The 24758-nt window shown below is 34.8% G+C and overlaps 1 protein-coding gene across 11 annotated transcripts in view; it reads left to right on the top strand.

The window, feature by feature from the left end:
* The window catches only part of RYR2 (ryanodine receptor 2), a 370524-nt gene that overhangs the window by 236168 nt on the left and 109598 nt on the right, over positions 1-24758 (top strand). For all 11 annotated transcript variants that reach the window (XM_030268235.4, XM_072927080.1, XM_030268232.4 and 8 more), the window contains 19 exons: positions 345-519; positions 5229-5437; positions 6304-6656; positions 6874-6988; positions 7850-8010; positions 8613-8772; positions 8917-9003; positions 9586-9812; positions 10693-11494; positions 12003-12203; positions 12336-12441; positions 14262-14405; positions 16291-16564; positions 19224-19338; positions 19920-20052; positions 21225-21328; positions 22680-22815; positions 23479-23665; positions 24147-24252. In XM_030268235.4, the coding sequence (XP_030124095.4) occupies positions 345-519; positions 5229-5437; positions 6304-6656; positions 6874-6988; positions 7850-8010; positions 8613-8772; positions 8917-9003; positions 9586-9812; positions 10693-11494; positions 12003-12203; positions 12336-12441; positions 14262-14405; positions 16291-16564; positions 19224-19338; positions 19920-20052; positions 21225-21328; positions 22680-22815; positions 23479-23665; positions 24147-24252 (3795 nt within the window). The remainder of the gene's footprint in view (positions 1-344; positions 520-5228; positions 5438-6303; positions 6657-6873; positions 6989-7849; positions 8011-8612; positions 8773-8916; positions 9004-9585; positions 9813-10692; positions 11495-12002; positions 12204-12335; positions 12442-14261; positions 14406-16290; positions 16565-19223; positions 19339-19919; positions 20053-21224; positions 21329-22679; positions 22816-23478; positions 23666-24146; positions 24253-24758) is intronic.

The following is a 24758-nucleotide window of genomic DNA, read 5'->3' as shown; positions in this document are numbered from 1 at the left end:
CCATATTATTGTGATTAAAAGTCTTTCATGGAGCTTCAGCAGAAAACTAAACCATACTCTAACTTTTTACTAAAATGTTGAAATAACAATTTTCCCTGTCAGCTCTCTTAGCAATGTTTTATAATGCTGATGTGAGGGGTGCTGGCAAGAAGTTAATTGTTGGATTTCCATATTCAGAGTCAGCTTGGAGTACTCATAGACACAGTTTTGGAATGATATTCTGTGAAAGTGTTAATTTTAATGCCCTCTTAATTGAGGCAGTTAATTATTAGTTCTACCCTTGAAGGTGAGATGAACACATACATTGTTATTTTTTTTCTTTTAAATGCTTCTAATTATTTCAGGCACAGCGGTGGCATCAAGGTAATGAGCATTTTGGCCGCTCTTGGTTGGCAGGAGATGTTGTTGGATGTATGGTTGACATGAATGAGCACACGATGATGTTCACCTTAAATGGTGAAATCCTGCTTGATGACTCAGGCTCAGAACTTGCGTTCAAGGACTTTGAGGTTGCTGATGGTAAGTACTGTAATACATCATGCTGTTAATGTGCTATTGCCTGGATTTTGCTCTGACGTCACTTTAATATGTTTCTTTTGTGTTTCATCTTTCCATTCTCATCCCTGACCCTGCCTCCCCTGACTTGTCCTTTTTTTCTATTTGATTAGTATTAGCCTTTTGGAAAGGGAATTTGCTGGGTGTGACAATTGTGGTAAAAGCACAGACAATGAGGAAGGGGTTTTTCTGTAGCGATTGTTGTGGCTATCTTTTGTTGTGAGACCCTTTAACTGTTTTTCAGGGATGGGTCTGAAAAGGTAGATTCATGACTTTTAATATTTTATCCTTACTGCAATAGATCACCATATGATGTAATATAATTATAGAATGTATCATAGAAGACTTTGAGTTGGAAGGGACCTTTTAAGAGCACCTAATCCACTCCCCTGCCATGGGGGGCAAGGATATCAGATTTTATCTAGATGAAGTACTGAAATAATACCAAGTGTCTGTCCAATTAGTGAGAAACTGGTAGTGAGTTTAAGCCATCTTTTAAGTTTTGCTTTAGCACTGGGAGAAGAACTGACACCTGATCCAGTCATCTGATACAAAACTATCCTCCAAAATATTCTGCTTAATTCTAAACCAGCAGAATGAGCACTGTGCTTATTGTAGGGTTCTTGGTGCAGGTTTCAGCATCCACAAGCAGGTGCTAATTTACTGTCAAGACATAACTTCTGAGATTGCTAAAGATGGCAAAGATTGTGAGGGTCTGTCAGGTACAGATTGATCCTGTACCAAAGAAGTATTTTTGTTTATAATATTAATCATATATCTGTGTGCAGATAGAAGCAGAAAAGGGGTAAGAAATTGAATTAAGTAAGTTAACTGCCTAAGACTTCTGAACTATGATAATGTTAAAAAAATAAACTTTAAGCTTTCATTACTTGTAGGTACATATATTCTGCCATAGGTACTACACATCTATTTAACAATACAGCTGTAACTGAGAGATAGTTAAATTTTTTGAACAAGAGCTCCACATACTACTGTTGGGTTACTCATGCCTACCCTATTCCCATGGGAAATATGAATTTCATACTTCTTAATTAGGCAATTCCCTCTTTGAATTTTAACCACTTTATTTTCATCTGGATTTCAGAGTATTTTACTTTCAGTAGTACTTTGGATGAATTTTTTCCTTCCTCTGCCATACCTTAAGAATCAGACATATTTTTAGTTTATTTAAAATTAAATAATTGCCATTAATTTTCTGGACTGGTGCCTGTTACTTTACTGCCTTTGGATTTGCTTAGATGCTGTGGTAACATGATGAGGGAAAGAGATAGGAAAACTGGCTTGCTGACAGTGTTGTATGCAAAAAATCATCTTGGTGCCCTTAAATTTTAGTGGCTTTCCAGTTATTAGTTAGTATACTCCCATGGAGGAATAGGGGATTCTGAAACAAACTTAAATTACATTAAATTCTGAGGGTAGGCTGCATTTATTCCAAACTGATGAAATCACAGTGGGATAATTTTTGTGATGCTTGTTTTTAGCTGTAGGCTCAAATTGAAACAGATCTCCTCGCTAAAGGAGTTCCTGTCTTGACATGGACCCTGAAGGTTTTGGTAACCATGTCACAGACTTTATTTCAAACCTCTCAGATTTTCCACAATGTCCTTGCAATTCACATTAAGATCCTTTAGTATTGTTTTTGTAGGAAAGAGCCTTTGAAATAAGAGGTCCTAGTCAGTTTTCAAGGGAATGTGCTGATTGATCTTTAGTAACTCCAAAGCTATATTTGAAATTATTATTAATACACAAATATTGGAGGCAAAAGGAGAGGGGAAGACAACTAATTATGAGTGTTCATGTGCAAACACACATATGAAATATCCAAAATAAATTTATGGAGCTTTTAAAAGTTTTTTTCATTTTGGAAGGCTGGCTTTAGTTTGATTTTGTTGCTGGCTCATGCACTGAGACTTTTCTGCAGGTCACTTCAATCAGTTATCCATGTGCATATTGTACTGCTGCAGAAAGGGACCTTTCTCTTTGGAAAACAGTTAGAATTTCTGATGCAGCTGTACAGTAAATCAGTCCTGTAGATTTAATTTACTTAGGAACAATGAAAAAGGGATATGGTGTTCTGCCAGTTTAGTAATACAGCTTGTGCTGCATTTTAGGTTGTACTACTAACAAGAAGAGCTCTTTGGGATTATGACAGATTAATTTATTTATGAGATATCATCTCAGTAGTGAAACTGATTAACATAATGGCATCTTATTAGGAATTTTTAGCAGATAATTTAACTGTAGATATGAACAGGTACACTTGCACACCCCAAATTTTATTTTGTCAAATTGTGATTTCTATGAGCAGGAACTGCTTCTGTAGCATTTGACAGATTGAATCAGGAGGTTCATGTTGTATTCTTGAAAGCAGGGAACATTATGGAAAGTGTTGCTGTCCTGTGCTTTTGCTATGTGTGACAGACGGTGCTAGAGGGTTACTTTTCTTGTGGTAGTGTTTGTCTTTTCACTTGTTTTGCAATTTCATACTGTGAAATAAAATTTGCTCCATAGCCCAGTTATGTATCTGGAGATTAGCAGTCAGGTTAGTTGTAAATAATATTTTTATGTAGCCTCCAGTATGCTAGGGTTATATGGAATCTGTGAATAACAATATTTTAAATGTCTGGGATTCCCATGCAAAGTTGGCTATTAAAATTAATTTTTATTCTATAGAAAGATATGTAGCTGTCTTAACAGCACATCCCCTATAAGATAAGATGCTCTGTCTTTACCATGTATAGAAGAGCCCTAAAACACCTAATAACTAAATTATTGGCAAATCAATGCAGAATTTCACCAGAGATGGAAGTAGGTTTTTCATGGTCAGGACTGGGACTGATGTTTATATTCCATTTACACAGAGCCACAGTTACAGTTCAATCAGGAATCAGCTACATCTACAGTGCTTTCTGTTATCATTGAGAGCTGTATTGGTGAGAGGGACTGTCATCTTGATTTTACATTGCCTCCATTGGCAAGTTTCATGGGACACACTACATTGAGTAAAAACATCAATGACAGCTTTACCTGTTTCTTTGTTTTCTTTCAGGGAATCTTGCAAATGCTCATTTACATTTTATTACATTTTTTTTGTGTGTGTGTTTGAGGGACTTGCTTCACATCTAATCTACCTGGAAGATAGGGGGTTTTGGGAGTTTTTTTGAAACCACAGAAAAATGTGTTGGTAGAAGACTTAACATTTTTCAGGTGATGAGATGAGAATTGTAAAGTTATTGAAAACAATTTTGATTTTGACTTTGCTTAGCATCTTATGCAACAGCTTGTGGGTTCCTTTAACTCAACAGGGAGCCTAGTAAGTTTTCCCTACTAGAGCTGCTAGGCTTTATCATGGCACATGACTCTATATGCAAATGTGATTTTCCTTGTTATGTGTTGTTTATGTTCTGTTTAGTGCTGGAAAATACTTGCATTATTGTCCATCACTGGGTTTGCATTAGCAGAATTGACGTTTATCATGTCATCTATTATAGCTGTGTTATCTGAGGAGTTGATGCCTCGTGATTTAAGAGCCAAGCTGGGAAGATAAAAATCTGGACTTCAATTTATGGCAAATTGTGTTACGTCATTAAATTTGTCATGTCTAATATAAATACACATGGCAACTAGTCTTGTGTATATGTAGTAAAATCTTCAAAATATGGTACTGAATGCTGATCATTTATCTGATGGACAGTAATTCCTGTAGATGGTGCTCTGGAGTTGGCTTTGTCTCTGAAGAACAAACATTGTGAATAGATATTCTCCTTGTTTTGTTTTGGTTGGTTTTTTTGTTGTTGTTGTTGCTTTTTTTGTTGTTTTTTTTTTAAGCTGGGAACCTAAAGAAAAGTGAGGAACTACTTTGTATTTTGTCCTTATATTTTTCAATACCTGTTATATTCACATGAATCAGAATCACTGAACAAAGCTTCATATTTCTTGTTGATAAAAAAGAAATTGCATTTTGTTAATAACTAGGTCAAATGAATCTGCATAATAGTTTGTAGCTGTGGAAATTGAAAAGAAGGATGAAAAGAAATAGAAGAAATAAAAGATTTTCTTAGGTTTTTAGACAGTGAAGCTGACATCAAGAGAAAATAAAAAGGAAAATATGCCTGCAGAATGTGGAAAGTGCCCTTGCCCATTCTGGGGAATCATGAAAGAAAAAAAAAATGTAAAAAGAAGTCACAAATGTGTTCCCTGTGCTAGTGAAACAGCAAGATTCATACAAATGTAAAGCTGATTCAAAAGATAAGACAGAAAACACAATCCGAAACCAAAATGCCTTATTTTTCATGAAACTATGGTGTCATATTTTCAGTTCTTATTTTCCAGAACCAGAGTTTTCTGAATTTTTAAAATTAATTAATTTTCTTTTTGAAAGAAATCTATGACATGCACTTTGTTCATATTTGTAGGATTTTCCCACTCTTATAGCTGCATGGACAAGTACTGTATTACTTTTGAAGTAAGATTCTCTTAAAATAGTATGAATAATGAATATGCAAGATGTGATATGTGATGATTACTTACCTTTATAATCTTTGCTCTTAGGGTTTTTTCCCCCACAAATTGTTTTTAATTCAGTTATGAAAGAGAGCAGTTCACTGATATTCATTTTGCACAACCCATGTGTTCTTTCATCTTGTTTTAAGGATTTCTACCTGTGTGCAGCCTGGGCCCATCTCAAGTGGGAAGAATGAACTTTGGAAAAGATGTCAGCACTCTGAAATATTTCACTATATGTGGCTTACAGGAAGGGTATGAACCCTTTGCTGTTAATACAAACAGAGACATCACCATTTGGCTGAGTAAAAGGCTTCCTCAGTTTCTACCAGTGCCACAAAACCATGAACATATTGAGGTTTGTGATCCTAGTGTTCCTAGACACCTGAGTATGTTTATGTTTCTACTTTTGTACTTCCAAACAAGATTTTAATGTGACATGTTGACCCAATTCCGAATGAACCTTACACCTGTCACAAATTTCTTACGTTCAGTAGGGCTGCAAAGTCTGTAATTGTTCGATTGGTAGTTTTTCTTTCTACAAAACCTGTGATGTCTGTTAACATGAAAATCTGAGAGACATATTATACAAGACATCCTCATTAAGAGCTCCTTGTACAGTGTGAGCTATGTAAGCAACTTCCAGAAACTGGGCATTTTAAAATAACAGATAACCATGTGTTCTAGTGCACATACTTTTTGATTTTTCCATAGCTAATTTGTTTTGATTGTAATAAATATTCGCCAATTGCATGAACACTTATTTCCCAGTCAGTTGTGCATCTTGATAGAACTGAATTCATGCCTTGTAAGCTTGCCATGAAATCCTTCTGAAATTATATAATAAGACCTCTTTTTCAGCTGGTGTGTGGTATTTAAGAAACAATTTATGTTCTTTCATATGTACATGCATGATTTTTATTCCTTGGTCTGTGTTGTTCTGGGCAGAGTTGGATTTATGTTGCAAAGAGTTATGGTGAGAGGCATAATTTCTTTCTGACATTTTTTTTTTAATTTTAACAATGGAGCAACAAAAACCATTCACTTCTCATAGTATTTATTTCCCTTCAAAATGGCAGCACATGATTGCAATGAATTAGACTTTGACACCATGCTGTTGCAAGTTTTGCAAGTCATGTATGCTTATTGTAGAAATAGAAATTGAATGTTTACATGGCAGAAAAAGTATCAGCTTAAAAAACCCTACATCTTTGTGTTTCATAGGTGATGAGAATTGATGGGACCATAGACAGCTGCCCCTGTCTGAAGGTCACACAGAAGTCCTTTGGTTCACAGAACAGTAAAACAGATGTCATGTTTTTTCGATTAAGTATGCCCATTGAATGTGCTGAGGTGTTCTCCAGATCAGCTGCAGGAGGGTTACCAGGCTCTGGTCTTTTTGGCCCAAAAAATGACTTGGAAGATTATGACGCTGATTCTGATTTTGAGGTTCTAATGAAAACTGCTCATGGTCATTTAGTTCCTGACCGGACAGAAAGAGAAAAAGATGCCACAAAACCAGAGCTCAATAACCATAAAGATTATGTTCAAGAAAAGCCCTCACGTCTTAAGCAAAGGTTAGTAGCTTGCTACTCTTTCCCACCCCTCCTCCTTCTACTTTCTCAAAATAGAGGAAAATGCCACTAAAGTCTGACAAATCAGTCAAGTAACTTTTGAGTATACAGTTTAAGGCCAGAATTAATTTACGGGCTTTAAAAAATGTCACTTTCTCTTTTCTGAATAATTTGCCTTTGTGATTGTGTTTAATTAGATATTTTAATTTTTTTATTGCAGATTTATGCTCAGGAGGACAAAGCCAGATTATAGCATGAGTCACTCTGCACGGCTTACTGAGGATGTACTAGCAGATGATAGGGATGACTATGATTACTTGATGCAAACTTCCACGGTATTGTAATATAGGATTGATGTTTTACCTGTTTGGGGTTTTTTAGTTTGGTTTGGGTTTTTTAAATACTTACATGTTTTGTTGTTTTTTTTTTTTGTTGTTGTAAGAGTTTCAGAAACAGTCTAATTTTCAATTTAAATTTCTATGCTAATTCTGAACTTTTACTTAGGTTGAGACTGTTTTGTTTCTTTTATTTTGATTTCTTTGTCAGACTAAAACCGTTTCCAAGTGAAAACCTATAAACTGGTTTAATCTGTATTTGAAACTACTGTTGATAGCACTACATTAAACAGGAAGTTAAACAGTTTTAGAACAATGGAATAAATTGGAAAAGGTACATTAAACTAGTAGGTCAATGTTCAGGACCATTTGAAAACATCTCTACTAATTCTTCAGAATATTTATTTAATGGAATTCCCAGTGAAAGTTTTTTGCAGTTTTTGTAGACCTTTCTCTGACAAGATCAGCTTCATAAGCACTCATTCCTCAATGTTCAAAAGAAAACAAACACTCTTCTTCTGGATGTGTTCTTCTCTTTCTAAAAGATATTAGATAGTAGAAACTGAGTCACCTGTAGTATAAAAATAATAGTTGCTGTAGCAATATAGCTTACAATGCTATGAAGCAGAAACCTTCAATACAAGCATATAAGCTACATTTTTAATCTTGTCCATTTTTTTTGTTTTAAAATGTATATTTTGTTGGCAGTATTTTGGTTTGTGTTTATAGTCTTTGTTGCTTTGCTTGTGGTTTGCACTTGAACAAGCCTATGCTACTTTTAAAGAGATGATATCTTTTCATATTTAGAGCAGTAAATTAATTCTGAATCAAACTCATACACTATTATTTTTTTATTAACAGTACTACTATTCTGTGAGAATATTTCCTGGTCAAGAACCTGCTAATGTCTGGGTGGGCTGGATTACATCAGACTTTCACCAGTATGACACAAGCTTTGACTTGGACAGAGTGCGTACTGTCACAGTTACACTGGGAGACGAAAAAGGGAAGGTTCATGAGAGGTTGGTTACAATTTCCTTAAAAAGACCTATGTTGTACAAGCAACTTTCAATTTATAAGGTGTAAATCCACTCCATTTAATGTAATTGGATTGATGCAGAAAAAAATAATTAAAACAGCAGTAGTAGGAAAAAGTGTTAATTTAATTGTCACCTGTACGTGCTTGTAAAGAAACAGTGAACTAATGGTCTAGTCAAATCAATAGGCACTGAAAAGTAAAATAGTGCAGCTTTCTAAAAAGTTTGATGTTCTGATCCTATAAATATTGACTTGCAAGGCCAAAATCTGTACATGAGCTTGTCTCAGCACTTCAGATTATTATGCCTACCAGAAGCTTTTGTTATGCTTGGCATTAAATGATTTAAGACTTTGACTTGCAAAGTCAGTTTCATCTTCAAATTTTACAAACAATTTGAAATTTTTCATACACTGTCATCTTTTCAGTTATGATGTCCATGTTTCATTGGATTTTGGCAGTGGTTAGGATGTGATCCATTGCTTCCGGCCACAAGGCCCTGTATGTTTGCAGCCAAGTAGGCTGTTCTTAGTATGTTGCAGAAATTTTGTACACCATTCATAAATTAATTTATCTTTTGACATTCAGTATAAAACGCAGCAACTGCTACATGGTGTGTGCAGGAGAGAGCTTGAGCCCTGGACAAGGACGTAATAATAATGGTCTGGAGATTGGTTGCTTGGTTGATGCTGCCAGTGGCCTGCTGACCTTCACAGCTAATGGCAAGGAATTAGGCACATACTATCAGGTGAGTATTTTTTGATGCAGTGTTGCAGCGAGAAGGGGGAAAAGGGAATCCTTAGCCTGCATCATTAGAGGCTTTAGTACAAGATTGTAGAGAAAATGTAATCATCACTGTTATGGCAGTAATTTTCCCCTTTGTTTGATCTAGGTTGAACCAAGTACAAAGTTGTTTCCCGCTGTATTTGCTCAAGCTACAAGTCCCAATGTTTTCCAGTTTGAATTGGGAAGAATAAAGGTAAATAATGCTGATATTTTAAATACTTACGAATTTAAAACACAGTACATTGAATAAAAAGGTTTGAAAGTGATCAGAATTTTCTGAGTCCTGTGAAACAAAATCACTTGGGTTGGGAAAGAAAATCTCTTAGTTTTACAGACAGAATGAATGACTGGTGTATCTGAAGAATTTGGTCAGAGTTTTAAAGTAATTTTTAAAATACATTCAGATAGAACACAAGAATTTGGTCAGAGTTTTAAAGTAATTTTTAAAATACATTCAGATAGAACACAAGAAAATTGAGCTGACTTTTTCTACCTTGCTTTGGATACTTGGGTATCTAAGAAATCAGAAGAGGTAAAAAAAAGTGGAGTCCAAGGAAGTAACCACATGTGGCAGTCAAGTTTATATTTCAAATTTGGCTGTTCTTAAAAAAACAGCTAATCTTCCAACAGTTGCTAGCTTGTTTTAAAAATGAGTGAAAATGCTGACTTCCTGTTTTACTCTACTTCGCTATATGTTGAGTATATTTCTGGAAAAGAAATGCAGTGTTTGGTAAAGATGAGGAAACTGATTGTCTCTTCCATTGGAATTTTCCAGAATGTAATGCCATTATCTGCTGGATTATTCAAAAGTGAGCACAAAAACCCAGTCTCTCAATGTCCCCCACGTCTCCATGTCCAGTTTCTGACTCATGTGCTTTGGAGCAGAGTGCCAAACCATTTCTTAAAGGTGGATGTGTCTCGGATCAGTGAACGTCAAGGCTGGATGATACAGTGCCTGAATCCTTTACAGTTCATGGCCCTTCATATTCCTGAGGAAAACAGGTTGATGTTTGTTTTGTACTGTATAAGAATTATGTTGGGATTATGAACATAGTCGTGTAATTCCATCTATATAAGAAAGGCCCAAGGTCTTCCCTCTGTTTATAAAACAAATAAAGATGGTGTGTTTTAACTGATATTAAAAATTATACAAATTTCCAGTGTTTTAAAATCATCCTCCTTTTACTCTGTTTCCAACCTTTCCCAGTTTCTCTCCAAATTGGGAGAATTCCCTCCAAATTTACTCTGCTTGTAAATTATTAAAGATAATCTGTAAAATAAGGAAAAATCTGGTTATGTAGAGATTTTTCAAGATTTGTGACCTATTTAATTATTCAATTCCCTTAATTTTCCTCATTATAATTAAAACAATTGAAGAATTTAACTCTGTGATTTCCTTGTTATCCAAATATCTGAGCATTTTGCCGGTGCCTAAACTGAAAATAAACCAAGAACCCCGACACTGAACGCTCTTTAAGTGTGCTGGTTAGTCTGTTTCCACTTTGCACCTCCAGGTTTAAAGCCAGTAAATGTATAAATATCATAACCCCAACTGGTTTTAAAACCCTAATTTTCAGTTATGTGAATTCTTGTTTGTAGTATGGAAAAATATTCTGTGTTAAGTAGATAATTTGCATTTTCTTCCCACTGAAAGTAGTTTAAGTAATGATTTTAGGAATGACTTGAATTAATTTGAGATTAAATTTTGTTATTAGTCTTGATTATTACATTGACAGTGTTTCTCACATGAATGCTGAAATCTGGAAAAAATCCATCCCTGGAACTGATATTGTGCTGATGTTATCCTTAGGGAGAAGTTTGAATCCCTTAAAAAGACATTTTTGCATATGTGATTTACTATGCTGTTTTTTCTTCTCCACAGAACAATTGATATTTTAGAGCTGACAGAACAGGAAGAATTGCTGAAATTTCACTACCACACCCTCCGATTGTATTCAGCTGTGTGTGCTTTAGGCAACAACAGAGTGGCCCATGCTCTGTGTAGCCATGTGGATGAATCTCAGCTTCTCTATGCTATTGAGAATAAATACATGCCAGGATTATTACGTGCGGGATATTATGACTTACTCATTGACATCCATCTCAATACCTATGCAACTGCCAGGCTGATGATGAATAATGAATTTATAGTTCCAATGACAGATGAGACCAAGAGTATTACTTTGTTTCCTGATGAAAACAAAAAACACGGCCTTCCTGGTATTGGACTTAGCACTTCATTAAGGCCAAGAATGCAGTTTTCCTCTCCGAGTTTTGTAAGCATTAGCAGTGAATGCTTTCAGTTCAGTCCTGAATTCCCTCTGGAAATTTTGAAGGCCAAAACCATAGAGATGCTGACTGAAGCTGTTCAGGAGGGAAGCCTCCATGTCAGAGATCCAGTTGGAGGTTCTACAGAATTTCTGTTTGTTCCTCTCATCAAGCTCTTTTATACCCTCCTAATTATGGGAATCTTCCACAATGAGGATCTGAAACACATCCTGCAGTTGATTGAGCCTCGAGTTTTCAAAGAAGCACTGAGCCAGGAGGATGAAATTGATTTCTCAGAGAAGGAGTTCAGTTCAGATGAGCTCAAGTCAGAAGAAGGAGAGGAAGAAACCAGAGGAGAGCAAATGCCAAAGGAAGGACTCCTTCAGATGAAACTTCCAGAACCTGTTAAATTACAGGTAAAAATACTGCCTTGATAGTGGTTGTTCCTGTTTTATTCATGTGGTAATTTATCTTTCAAGGAATAAAGCATTTAAAATTATTTTTTTTAGTTAAATAGATAATTTCCTTACAGAAAACGAGAAGATTTAGTATCTTTCTGATGATATGAACTTGCTTACCATAGATCAAACAACTATGGTTTCATTAAAAAGAACTACTTCCTTGATGCCTTCAACAGAGTATTCCTCATTTCTATGGATCCAAACAGAAAAGAAATTCCCTAGAAGAAAGGGGTAAATCCATTCCCCTGTAGCTTTGGTTGTGTCTGAGGCACATTAATCCCTTGCAGATGCCAGATATTTCTGGTGTAAGGTTGCTTTACGTGTAGTAAATAGCAGCATTAAATGATCCAGACACTTTTTTTGATAGTAACTGTTGCTGTAGGACATCCATCCTTATTGCATAATATGCAGAAGATATTTCTTAGCTTGCCAACTCTTGTCTCTTACAACCTTGTTTTCTCAGATGTGTCACCTACTCCAGTACCTGTGTGATTGTCAAGTGCGACACCGAATAGAAGCCATTGTAGCATTTTCTGATGATTTTGTGGCCAAGCTTCAGGAGAATCAGCGCTTCCGGTACAATGAAGTGATGCAGGCCTTGAACATGTCTGCTGCCCTGACAGCTAGGAAAACAAAAGAATTTCGATCCCCTCCTCAGGAACAGGTACAGCTTACAATGGACAGTTCCTTTCTTGTTGCACTTTATTTGTTTTTTTATGTTGCAGAGTTCTGTTTGATTTGAAAGTTTTTCCTTTTGGAGATCAGTGTAATTTGTCTTTTCTTTGTATTCTCTAAGATTAACATGCTGCTGAACTTTAAAGATGATAAAAATGATTGTCCTTGCCCTGAAGAAATTCGGGATCAACTCTTGGATTTCCATGAAGACCTAATGACACACTGTGGTAAGTATTGTTACTGAATATTTTTTTAGCTTTTAAATTTTGTTAGCTTAGAAGCAAATTTTATAAGTAATTTTATGTAAGAAATATAACTGAATAGTCTGTAAATTATACTGTACAAATTTTAAATATTATCAAATAAAAATAATTAGCTTTTAGTAAAAAACAAGGAAATATTCTTATCCTTATCTGGTTAAACTAGAAGGGATTGCTGTATGTTTTGTTTCATAAGCATCTGTTTTTGCAGGCTGACAAACTCAGTTCCTTCATTCTCTCCTTACGGGGCAAGCAGTCCAGACTTGGGTCATTGTTCAGTGCTTTCTTGCTTTTCAATATTTTTCTTGTTTGGTAACAGGAAATGCAGATGAAATAAATAATTTAGATAAACATTTGGAAAGAAAACAATCTTTATCTTTTGATTATTTCAATTTTTTCTTTACTTGTTTTCCATCATTCTGCTCTGTTAAAATGACTTAACATAATTTTTTGTAACCTTTTCTTGTAGTGGAAAATAGGAATTTGCATTATCTACAAGTAGAAATGAATTTTTTGGGCCAGAGGCTGCATTATCATAGAGCAGAACTAATTACTCTGTATATTGCAAAATAAGTAAAATGGTTACACATTCTAAGTCCCATGTTTACTTGCTGAGTCAGCCACCACTTGGGTATTCATATTCTGTAGAACAGTTGAGAGACAATATATTGAAAGTTTGCAAATCAAATAAGCACAACTAGAGCTCAGGGAGTAGCATAACTGCGGGAAAACAGGCATTACATTTGGGTTATTTGAGACCATCTCTGTGTTCCAATTGATAAGACATTTCAGTGTTTTTACTGTTAAATAGTTTGGTTGAGAAGACTGCTATCTAAATAATTTGTATTATGATTTAGTATGTAATATGAATTTGCTTAGTCATTGCTTAATGTAGTGTCTATTGCCCTGTTACAACAAAGTATAACAAAATAACTTCTAGTAGAAATGGAATTGTATCTAATGCAAAAAGCAGACAGCTAGAACCAGATGTAATAAATAGAGAAGAATGATGTTACATCATGAAGAAACACCCTATAAAATTCAAGTCTGCTAAAGATCTCTCCACAAAACCCTTAACTGTAGGGTGATGGAACTCAATGATAGGTTGCTCAGAGAGGTTGTGGAATCTCTTCACCTTAGAAGATATTCAAAACCTCACTGGACGTGATCCTGGGCAACTTATCCTAGTTGGACTTGTTTTGAGATGGGAGGCTGGACTCTAAAGGCCCACTCCAAACACAGCTGTTCTGTGATTCAGTGAATCTTCACATTAATTATTTTTACATTTTTATAGCTTGTTATAGTAATGTCGTGAAAGAGCATTGTATTGTGAGGTTTGCTACTTTCTTCTGACTGATCACTGGAAAGTATATTTATTGTAACATTCGTACTTTCACTTTTTTATATGTTTCACCTAAAAATCTTTACTACTATCACTTCAACCACACTGTATCTCTAGGGACTTTGTATATACTTCTGGGCTACATATGTCCAAAACACAGGCATCGGTGTTTGTGTGGAAAAATGCATACTGGGGGACATATATTTATTGTATGTTTTATGTGTAACATCACACAATTTATACGCTAAATTGCTAAGGTTACCTGTACTTTCCTGCTTGGCACATATGCCTGTTCTATACTTGTTTCAAATGCTGGTTTAGCATGTCCCATATAAAACTCTCAGAGCAGAACAACAGTTCAGTTTAATTATGTTGGTACACACAAGATGTCTGTATCTTGCTTAATTTTATTCTTTCACTACTTGGTGCATTTTTTTAATTTCAGGAATTGAACTAGATGAAGATGGAGCCTTGGATGGCAACAGTGATTCAACCATTAGGGGTCGCCTCCTATACCTTATGGAAAAAGTTACGTATCTGAAGAAGAAACAAGATGAGAAGACAGTTGATGAGGATGATAAGACATCCTGTAAGCAAAATCCAATCAGTTTATTGCAACTTAATTTCAAAAGGGAAAAGAAGCAGACAAGGAATTTCTTCACACATTTTCAGCCAAAACAAGGTGTATTTTTAGAGAAATCTGTGCTCCTTAAAGTTTGTAGCTTAACCCAAAACAAGCACAGATGGATTTATTAGTCAGATTTGTTTCCCAGTGGGATGTAGAGGAAAACTTCTTTTAGTGGCACTCTTGCCTCATATCTTTTTTCAGCTTATCAATTTTTCAGAATGTATCTTGCTTTTAATAGACTTAGTGCAGACTTAATAATTGTAGCAAGGTCCTGTTTTGTGAGAACTTCCTCAGCTGCAGCAGCTTCAAATCAGTATTTGCATGAAGATTACCATATGAAATAATCTGCAATTAGACCGTAATTAGCAGAAGCCTCCCCACCCAACCTAAAATTCAAGATTTGCTGACTGTAACTGCTGTTCTGTCATTTTTTCTGATACTTTCTGCCTTTTCATCTTGATAAGAATCACTGCCAGTGGCTTCCTAGTTCTGCAGTTGGTGCCAACTATTTAAATTTTATTTATCTTTTTATTTGACAGTGTTGCCTTTATTTTTATCTTTTTTACCCCCTTTTTTGTGGTATGTGGCCCTTTCAAATGTCCTTATTTTTACGTGGTAATTAGAAGCTAGGTCTGCACAGAATCTGGTAATGAATCTTATCTCTTCCTTTTTTCCCTTGTAGTAAGCATAAAAGCTCTATAAAACCTGATTCTCTCTTTCTCATATTGGTAGAAAGACTATTATATTAAACAAACAGACCCGCAGGTAGGTGAAATACAGTATTGTGGTTATCAAAAAAGGAACAAAGTGATTGCCTGCTCCTAGGATTCTTCATTAAAAAAAATCCAAAACAGAACAAACCAACCCACACAAAAAAACCCTTAGGATTGTGTCCCTTCTTGTTACTAATTATTTCAGTCTTTCTGAAGTATCAGCCCAGACACATTTCATCTTTTTCCTTAATTGAAAAGTGTTTCTATTCTTAAAAAATGCCATATTCTATGTCAATGGAAACACCTATAAAGTAGTGCCTGGACAGTAGCAATGGCATACATTATTGCTGCTCTTTTTACCCCTTTCCCTGTATTAGCACAAATTCTTTTTTCTGTTAAATTTGTATTTTCTGTAAACTCCTATTTCTTCAGTATCTTTCTGTAATTACTTTCCTTTTTGTTTGTTAGTTTGAGTTAACCTGGAATGACCTTAACTGCAATTACACAACTTGTCTATATAAACATATCTTTCCCAAACATACATATAAAGATTATCAGTGGCACTGCCAGATACAGGTTTCTTGCTTCACTGGAGACTGAACTGCGAATATGCAAATGATGACTTGCCATTCATTTAATATTAGTATCTTTATTTCTTTTGAAAGGCCTTTGTCTTTGGTAAAAGAATAAGTTAAATTATTTTGTTGTGTACATTATAAAACTTTGAGTGGGTACAGAGCTTAGACATATAAATGAATATCATTTACATGTGCTACCAGTATAATTTTTCAGCATTACTTCATAATAGGCTAAAAAAGCCCTCAGACCTGTATTCATAGAAAAATATTGAAAGCAATATACAGAAATAAATCTAGTGACTTCATGAGCATTCTGTATGTCTTCATAAATTTTTGTGTTTCATTTTAATTTTTAGTATAGGTTTTTGGTTTTGAAATATTTCTGCTTCTCTCGTGTGGTTTTCTTTTTCTTTGATAGACTGCTGAAGAAATACTAAGATGCTTCTTAAGAATTAAATTAATTCCAATTAATGTTGCATAGTGGCTTCTGAGGGACTAGCAGTAGGGAGATGAGCAATTAGTGGTTATTTTGTGATTTATTTGTTTTCTTCACAGCTACTCTCCAGCAGTTGATTTCAGACACGATGGTGCGTTGGGCCCAGGAGTCAGTGATAGAAGACCCGGAGTTAGTGAGGGCCATGTTTGTGCTGCTGCATCGCCAGTATGATGGCATTGGTGGTCTGGTTCGAGCCCTACCAAAGACCTACACCATAAATAGCGTGTCTGTGGAAGACACCATCAACCTTCTGGCATCCCTTGGCCAAATCCGCTCCTTGCTCAGTGTCAGAATGGGGAAGGAAGAGGAGAAGCTTATGATTCGTGGATTAGGGTAAATAACTGGAGTGTAACTTCTCTTTATTTACAGATTTTATTTTGTTGTTTGCTCTTTGGTTATGGCCAAGGTTGTACATGAAGTTTGAATCTGAATATGGGTGTAAACGCAGGCACTGCTCTCAGTTATACAGTATCCTCAGTAGTGAGATAAAACCTTTGCAGCGTTATAGGTATCATATGAGGGGAGAAGCAGTTGACATCTGTAAGACTTCTGAAAAAAGTTGAAAAGATGTATGTAATATTTTATGATATCAGAACCTTTCTTATTGCTACATTTTAAATAGTATGGCTGCGAAGAATCTTGTCAAAAATAGTATCCATTTTCTATGAATGCACTGACTATTGGCTCTTGATACATAGGATTTCCTACAGCAGTCAGTTAATGCAGTTGTGCCTACCCATGTCTGTACATATGCCATCCTTTTTATTGTACTAAATGTAGATGGTATGTTTGAGCTGGGAAGTAGTCCACACACTGTTATTCTTCCTAATTATATGATTAATAATAGTGAAGTATAGGCTAATAAGGAGGTCAATTGGAGGAAACAGTAAAGCAAACATAATAGTCTCTAGCAGGAAAGAGGTTAGTTGTTTTTTTTCTCTCATGTTTTTCAAAGAGATGTCTTTTGATTTTAAGCATCAGCTGTAATCTACTGAAAATCTCCAATCAGCAAGAGCAATGAGAATGAAAGAAAGACAGCATCATATAAAGAATGCCAGGAATGAAAACAGAAGCAAAGCTTTTGTTGTATAAAATACTTTTTTTTTTTAGCTTTCTGAAAACCTGAAATATCCAAATAATGTCTATACACAATTTTGTATTGTCATTATAAACAATGCCTACTTCTCAGGTTACCAGCAGGTCTCATCAGTGTTTCATGGTTGCTGAAGTCTTTGGCATACTTATGGTAAGGCTTTGTCAAAAAAGGCAGAGTCTGGCATCTGTCAAGAGACATGAAGTACTGGCATTTCCAAATCTATTTTTAAATTTTTTTATACAGATTGAAAATGTTTCATTTCACTCCAGTTTATGAAATTTAAAATGAGTGAGTGATTACTAGATTTGGTTTTTGTCATATTCTGTGTTTAGTTCTTATACATTTTTTTCCTCAACATTTTCTACTGTGAATTAAGAACCAAGATTTACTGAATATATTTAATGTTAATATTTTTTTTTGCTGATACATAAAAGTCTGGTGTAACTTAAGCTACTGTTCTCACTACCTCTTCCTATCACCTTTCTTGGTGGCCTCTATAATATCTGGTTTAGCTTGTAAGTTACCCAGCTGTGGTATTTGTACCTTTTATAGGCTAACCTGAGCTCCAACACCTTTTCAGAAATACCTTTTTTTTTTTGCTGTGAGTGGTATTCCTTTCTTTCAGCTGAGAAATTGAAGTGTTACTTATTGCTGCTTTAAAACTCAGTTTCCTCAGAAATGCTGTTAAGATTTTTTTTCCCTAAGCATGACATTTTATAATACAGTTCACAGTTAAACAGAACTCTGAAAGTGGATGTAATTTGCAAAGTAGGGCAATGTTGCTTGGCCAGCCCTTGAGGTGACATTTTGAGTTTCTGTACTGCTTTCCATAAAAGAAAGCTGCTGCAGATAACCAGGAGTTTAGAATGTCTTGGAAGATTGATACCATTGAGGTGTTTTTTCAAGCCTGAAGCATTAGTGCAGAAAGGAGGTGAGATAGCTTTTGGAGGCATCATTACTGATAAGAAATTCAGTTTTAGGTTTTGGGGAAAAAATTCCTGGGAATCAAAACCTCAGTGTTAAATAGTCTTATTCACATCTCATCTTTTAAAAGGCTGAATTTTCACTGCCTGAGAGAAGGAGTTTTAGGTCAGAAAGAAAAAAACCAAAACTGTTTAAAACGTACAGTGAAATCTGAACAGTTGCCAACACTATTTTCTCTAGTGACCAGCTAATCCTTTTCTCCCATGGTTTAATTGCTTTCACAGTTATTTAGGGGTTATATTTGATTTCAAGACTAATTACATTTTTTAGAAATTTAATTACTCTTTAAACTAGACATTTTCATTGGATATACGATGTCAAATAAAATACTGACATTATGATCTTAAAGTCTGATTTTAAATATGAAAATCTGTTCTGATGAAATATGTAGGAGAGTTATGCTAAACAGTAACTTGTGAATAATATTTGTGCAGCTTCTGGTTTTGACACTTAGAAGATAGCTGGATACCTATTTCCCCTACAATTTTTATTGCTTTTGATGGCAGATAGCAAATGTCTCCACATTTTAATAATCTAAAAGGCATTTTGTGTCAAAAAATATCGCATAATTGAATTTAAAATAGAAAATAATATAGCAGTTTTGATGATGCTTTTCTCAGAACAGAGTTTTAGATCTGAATGGAATTTCTAATGAAAGTGGAAGTGTCTTCTACTCCAGTGTAATCAAGAGGTAATTAGTGCATTAACTATAATATGGGAAAACAAAGGTCACATTCTTCCACAATGTGCATAGAAAAACAGACATGAGAGATTGAAACTCAATGGAAAAAGTCCCTGAGGTAATTTTTTACTTCAGGAGATGGTGAAGAATTGCACAGTAAATCAGCTTTGCAAATAACATAATAGGTAAACTACTGGTGCATAACATTTTAAAATTTTGTTTTCCTGTAGAGACATCATGAATAATAAAGTATTTTACCAACATCCAAATCTCATGAGAGCTTTAGGCATGCATGAGACTGTCATGGAAGTGATGGTGAATGTGCTTGGTGGAGGAGAATCCAAGGTAAAGTATTTCACTGTTAGAAAGCAGAGAGTTTATGATAGAGCTGTTCAAAGCTTTTTTCTGTAAGGCACTGAGCTGTCAATGGAGGTACTGGGATCATAACTTCTTACTAATTTCTGTTAACATAATAGTTGACTAAGTTTTTTATAAGAATCTGTCCTTCCATTCCAGAGGAAGGTATTATTAGCACTGTAATTTTAGATGCTTTAAAGAAAAAACTATAGCACTTCCTATGTTCATTATGTTTTAATGGGTAGATCTTTTTATCAATTAATTAAAAAAAGCCAACTCAGTATTACTCTATGAAACTGAATATGCACCTTCTTTCATGGTTGAATCTAGAATCTGTGGGTGATTCCAGCTTTAGTTTTTAAAGCTTATATCTTGATCTTTGAAGCTACTATTTACCTGGGAAAGTCCTGTTGATTCCAGTGAGAAACCTAAGCAGTTAATTTCTCTGAGAAGCAATGAGTATACCACCTACATATTAGTATGTTAGAAGGTTTTATATAAATGATCATTTGCATGTTTTATATCTGTATTAGAGTTTGAATTTCAGTCTGTTTTTATTTGCTTCTTAGGAAATCACTTTCCCAAAGATGGTGGCAAACTGCTGTCGTTTTCTATGTTATTTTTGCCGCATCAGCAGACAGAATCAAAAAGCTATGTTTGACCATCTTAGCTATTTATTGGAAAATAGCAGTGTTGGCCTTGGTAAGTATTAAAATAAAATTTAAAACTTACTGCTGATTTACATATGAAACCACCTGTATCTTTATTCATCCTGCTGTTTACTCACTGTGTATTGAAATTTCTCATATTTCCGGTGCAAAATATCTTCATTAACTGTATTGCTAGCTTTAAAAAACCCCACTGACATAGCACTAAGTTGAGCTAATTTATTACACTTTGTTGTATATGTTGTATATGTTGTATATGTATATTACACTATGTTGTATACATTCAGAGAGACTTAGTGGTTAGTTGCTAATGTTGAGGAATAGAATATATTCCTGTTTTTACAAAGAGAATAATTCATATTGGCAGCATTTCATTAAGGCTTACCTCTCTTTCTCAAGCTTCCACCCCTACACTTTCTTCTGTGTACTGGTCAGTATACAGCTATGCCAGTGGGAGAAACACGGATATAATTTCCTTGATTAGATGCCCAGAAATAACCCTTGAAACTTTCTTAACATGTTTATTTTCTTTTACTTGCCTGAACGGTTGTAGAGGAAGTATATTTATGCTTATTTAATTTAGTACTCGAAATTGACAACATATAGGTATTTAGGAATTGTCATGGAAATTTTTTAATGTTTACAAATGTATTGATATAAAGGGATAGAACCGAAGTGTAAACTCAAAGTCTTTTTGAAGCGAAAGAGCCCAAATCAAATGCCTTTGGAATGTCAATATGAAAACCTTAGATTCTTCTAATGCTATATTGGTAGCCATTTTTAAAAGAAATACATACATTATAATCATGTATTTTAAAGCATAAATATATTTTCTATTTCAGTGAATTTGGTGGCATGTCCATGTATTAGAAATAAAATCATTACTGTATTTTCCTCAAAACAGAGTTGTGACAGTTAGGAAAATAAGAATGAGGTCTTAAAACAAAGTATATGATGAGAAGAAGAATGTGCAAGACAGGCTGGTTTTAGCTTTAACATTCATATTGTATTTTCATTTCATATCAGTGTCAAATTTCATGCAAGTGCAAAATGATTTATTATAAAGTGAGATGTATAAATTATATATTTATAATCATGTGCTAACCAATACAAAATGTGGCATCTTACTAAAAAAAGTTAATGTGTTTCCTATGAATTTGTTGGGGTTTATAAAATTGGTGTTAAAACTAAATGTTATTTTGACAGCCTCTCCTTCTATGCGAGGGTCAACTCCTTTAGATGTTGCTGCAGCATCCGTAATGGATAACAATGAACTTGCTCTGGCGTTAAGGGAGCCTGATCTGGAGAAGGTTGGTAGCTTCTTCATCAAGCATTTTTTCCCCTGTCAAGAGGTAAAGATGCCCATTTCTTGGAGTGAGCAAAATCCAAGATTCTATGGGAGTTTCTGGTACTTTTCAGGGGAAGACTGAGAATCTGGTTGGTTGTTTTTTCTGCTGGTGGCCTGAAGAGTTGAACTGAATTTGTGGTGATTACACACTGTTGTAGCCAAAAGGAATTGCTTCAAAGGCAGCTTTTAATTTTGGAGTAATGCAGTCCATATCCAACAAAACTTGGTTGCTAAAATATTTCTTTGTTGTTCTTTTGAATGGTGACAGTCAGAGGTGACATGAGGCAATAAGGTTTGCTAGGAGCTTTGTGATAACTTGTTACAATATATGACAAGTTTTCCTATAGATATCTGTCTATATCTGTTGTATTTTCCTGATTAACATTTAAACCTGTTTCAGAACAGTTTAAGAAATTTAGATTAATTACACTAAAGAATAAAACACTCAAGAGAATCCATGACAATTTTGTAGTATGTCTAAATTGCTGCTGCAAGGAGGACTAGAATAATAGTTACTCTGTCAGTAGTGGATAAAAAAAGCAGATTAAATAATGGAAAGAAAGATTCAAGGAAGACACTAAAAACTTTCTTAAGAAAAGACAGAGGAATTGCAATATCCAATTTATTTTTGAAGGCCTCAGATTCTGGAAATGATCTAATCTTCATTGGAAAACATCTGTCAGGAGTAATAAAAGGGCAGATGTTCTTTACTTGGAATAGGAAGATGGACCATATGTGTTTAAAAGGACATTTTCAGTCTCATAATTCTTATGAGTGCTCAGCAAGAAGCTGTACAAACTGGCCAAAGGCTAAAATTCTTACAGTTCAGAAAGGAAAGGGCCAACTGAAAGCTACTACTGAGCCAATAGTCCTGAGTTACAGGGAGTGTTTTTGAGTATGGATGGTGTGTGGTTGGGGAGTATTGCAAAATTACTAATTTGTAATGCTCAGAGTTGCAAGAGAAATGAGGTAACATATGCAGAAGCATATTCTAGAAAGAGAAATGATGGAATTGAGATAAGTAGTTCATGCAGTTCATGGCAGGAGTAGGAAATAACTGGAAAAGTGAGCTAAGAAAGAGGGTGCTCTTCTGATTTACCCAAGGCATGATACAATTTTGTCAGGGATAAGAGATTGAGGATACCATATCACAATGGTATAATACCATATAATGGTGTATATATATATATATATATATATAATATATACCACATAATGGTATAATACCATATGACAATGTATGAGGATGCTTTCCTTTGAAGCTACACTTCTTTTCTTTTTCACAATTAATATATTTTTCGTCCAACTTTTAGGTGGTTCGCTACTTGGCTGGATGTGGGTTGCAGAGTTGTCCTTTGTTGATTTGTAAAGGCTACCCAGACATCGGATGGAATCCAGTTGAAGGAGAAAGATATTTGGATTTTCTTCGTTTTGCTGTCTTTTGCAATGGTAGAGTAGAAGCCTAAACATTTTATAACTTCCTCCAATATCTCATTAAGTTTGTAATTTTAAATAGTAAGACAAGCTAACTTTGTAAGTTACTGTGAATTTAAAGAACCTGCAGAAAGGGTAGAATTATTAAAGACATACATTAACTTATATGAGTTGTGAAATGGGCATCTAGGGTCCTGTGAACCTGTGCCCCATTTTTTGTATCCAGCTTTGGTTTTTGAAATGCCCATATCTCCTTTGGAAGTAGAGCAGAGATTCCGAAATCTTTTTGTGATAAATTCATTGTAGATACAGACCCAAAGCCCTATCTTTTTCTGAAGATTTAGATAGTCCAGTTTTAGTGTACAAGCTATTATATTGGTCCCCTCATTAACCCTTGCACTTGACTGAATTTTTACTGAAATGTAGTGGTGCTTTAAGCATCCTTTATTGCATAGTTAATTCCTTGGCTATAATTGATTTTGAATAAAAACATTTTTTTTCATTTCATTGCAGTAATAGAGGAGTATGTGTGTTCATGTAACTCTGTTGTGATATTTAAACTGTTTTGTAGTAAAAAGTATCTAGGCCTTCTGCTCTTTTGTGTACCTTTTCTTCTGATTATATTTCAGAACTCTTTTTGATATGATCTTGTATTTTGATATTTATTCTGTGTGGTAGGAGAGAGTGTGGAGGAGAATGCTAATGTTGTAGTCAGACTGCTTATTCGCCGGCCTGAGTGTTTTGGTCCTGCTCTAAGAGGAGAAGGAGGCAATGGGTTGCTTGCTGCCATGGAGGAGGCAATACAAATATCAGAAGATCGAACAAGAGATGGACCTTCCCCGAGTAATGGATCTAGTAAAACCCTGTAGGTGCAATAGAATTGCTTACATCGTCATTGTATTTGTTTATTTCTTTTGTAATGTGCAATGACTTTTTTGTTTTAATATGTGAATTATCAGTTTAGTCTTCCTTGGATTCTGTGTTGGAGAGAGATTTATCTTTTGCTAAACAGTGCTTCCTCTGCACTGTTAATTTAAGTAACTCTCTCTAAATATTAAGACATCTCTAGAATTCTGTTTGGTCTTTTTCATTCCATTAAAAGTCAGTCCACTGATGCAAAATGAGACAGATAAATGGTACCTGTGGTCATAATGGAGATGTTGCTGCAATCTTTTAGGGACAAAATACATTCTGTCTTAGTCTGCTGTAAATCCATTTGTTAACAGAAGTCACTCTCTGTAAGCTGTTACACCTATGAGCTGATTTTCTTTATTTATTATGGTTGTTAAAAACATTAATTTTTTTTTTACAATCTTTTATTTGTTGTAACATCTAACTAATTACAGTGAAATAGAAGAACAAGAGGATGACACTATTCACATGGGAAATGCAATAATGACCTTTTATGCTGCCTTGATTGATCTCTTAGGACGTTGTGCCCCTGAAATGCATGTAAGTTTTATATCTTCATACACTGGAAGGTAAAGGCATACTTGTTTTACTGGTCATGGGTTTGACATTCCTTTTTTTGCTGAGTATCGTGTTATCAGGTGATAAAGCAGTGGTATGGCTACAGAGTATCTTAGTGGACATAATGTCCTGTTCTGATTGCCAAGGGAAAAAGGTCCTCAGAAGCTGTTCTTTTTAAAGGAATTGTTCCCTTGCCTTTGTTTTTTGTTTGTTTGTTTGACTGTCTATTGTGGCAGTAAAATTCCTCAAATGTCAGTATTTGCTGGGATGGTGTAGAGTGATGTATTTTCTATAAGCTAAGGTTTTATTCTTTATATACTTATTTTAAATAGACTTTTTAAGTTGCATGTAAATAGGGCATTTTTTTAAAATATTGGGATGAGCATTATACTTGGACAATACACATCAATATCTCAAAATTTTTCTCACTGACAATAAAAGATGTCACTAATTCAGGCATAGATACAAAGAATTAGAAACACTACAAA

The sequence above is a fragment of the Taeniopygia guttata genome, chromosome 3, assembly GCF_048771995.1.
Source record: "Taeniopygia guttata chromosome 3, bTaeGut7.mat, whole genome shotgun sequence".
In the NCBI taxonomy this organism is placed as follows: domain Eukaryota; kingdom Metazoa; phylum Chordata; class Aves; order Passeriformes; family Estrildidae; genus Taeniopygia; species Taeniopygia guttata.
Note: the sequence above shows the minus strand (reverse complement) of the source record. Positions and strands in the feature narration are given on the sequence as shown.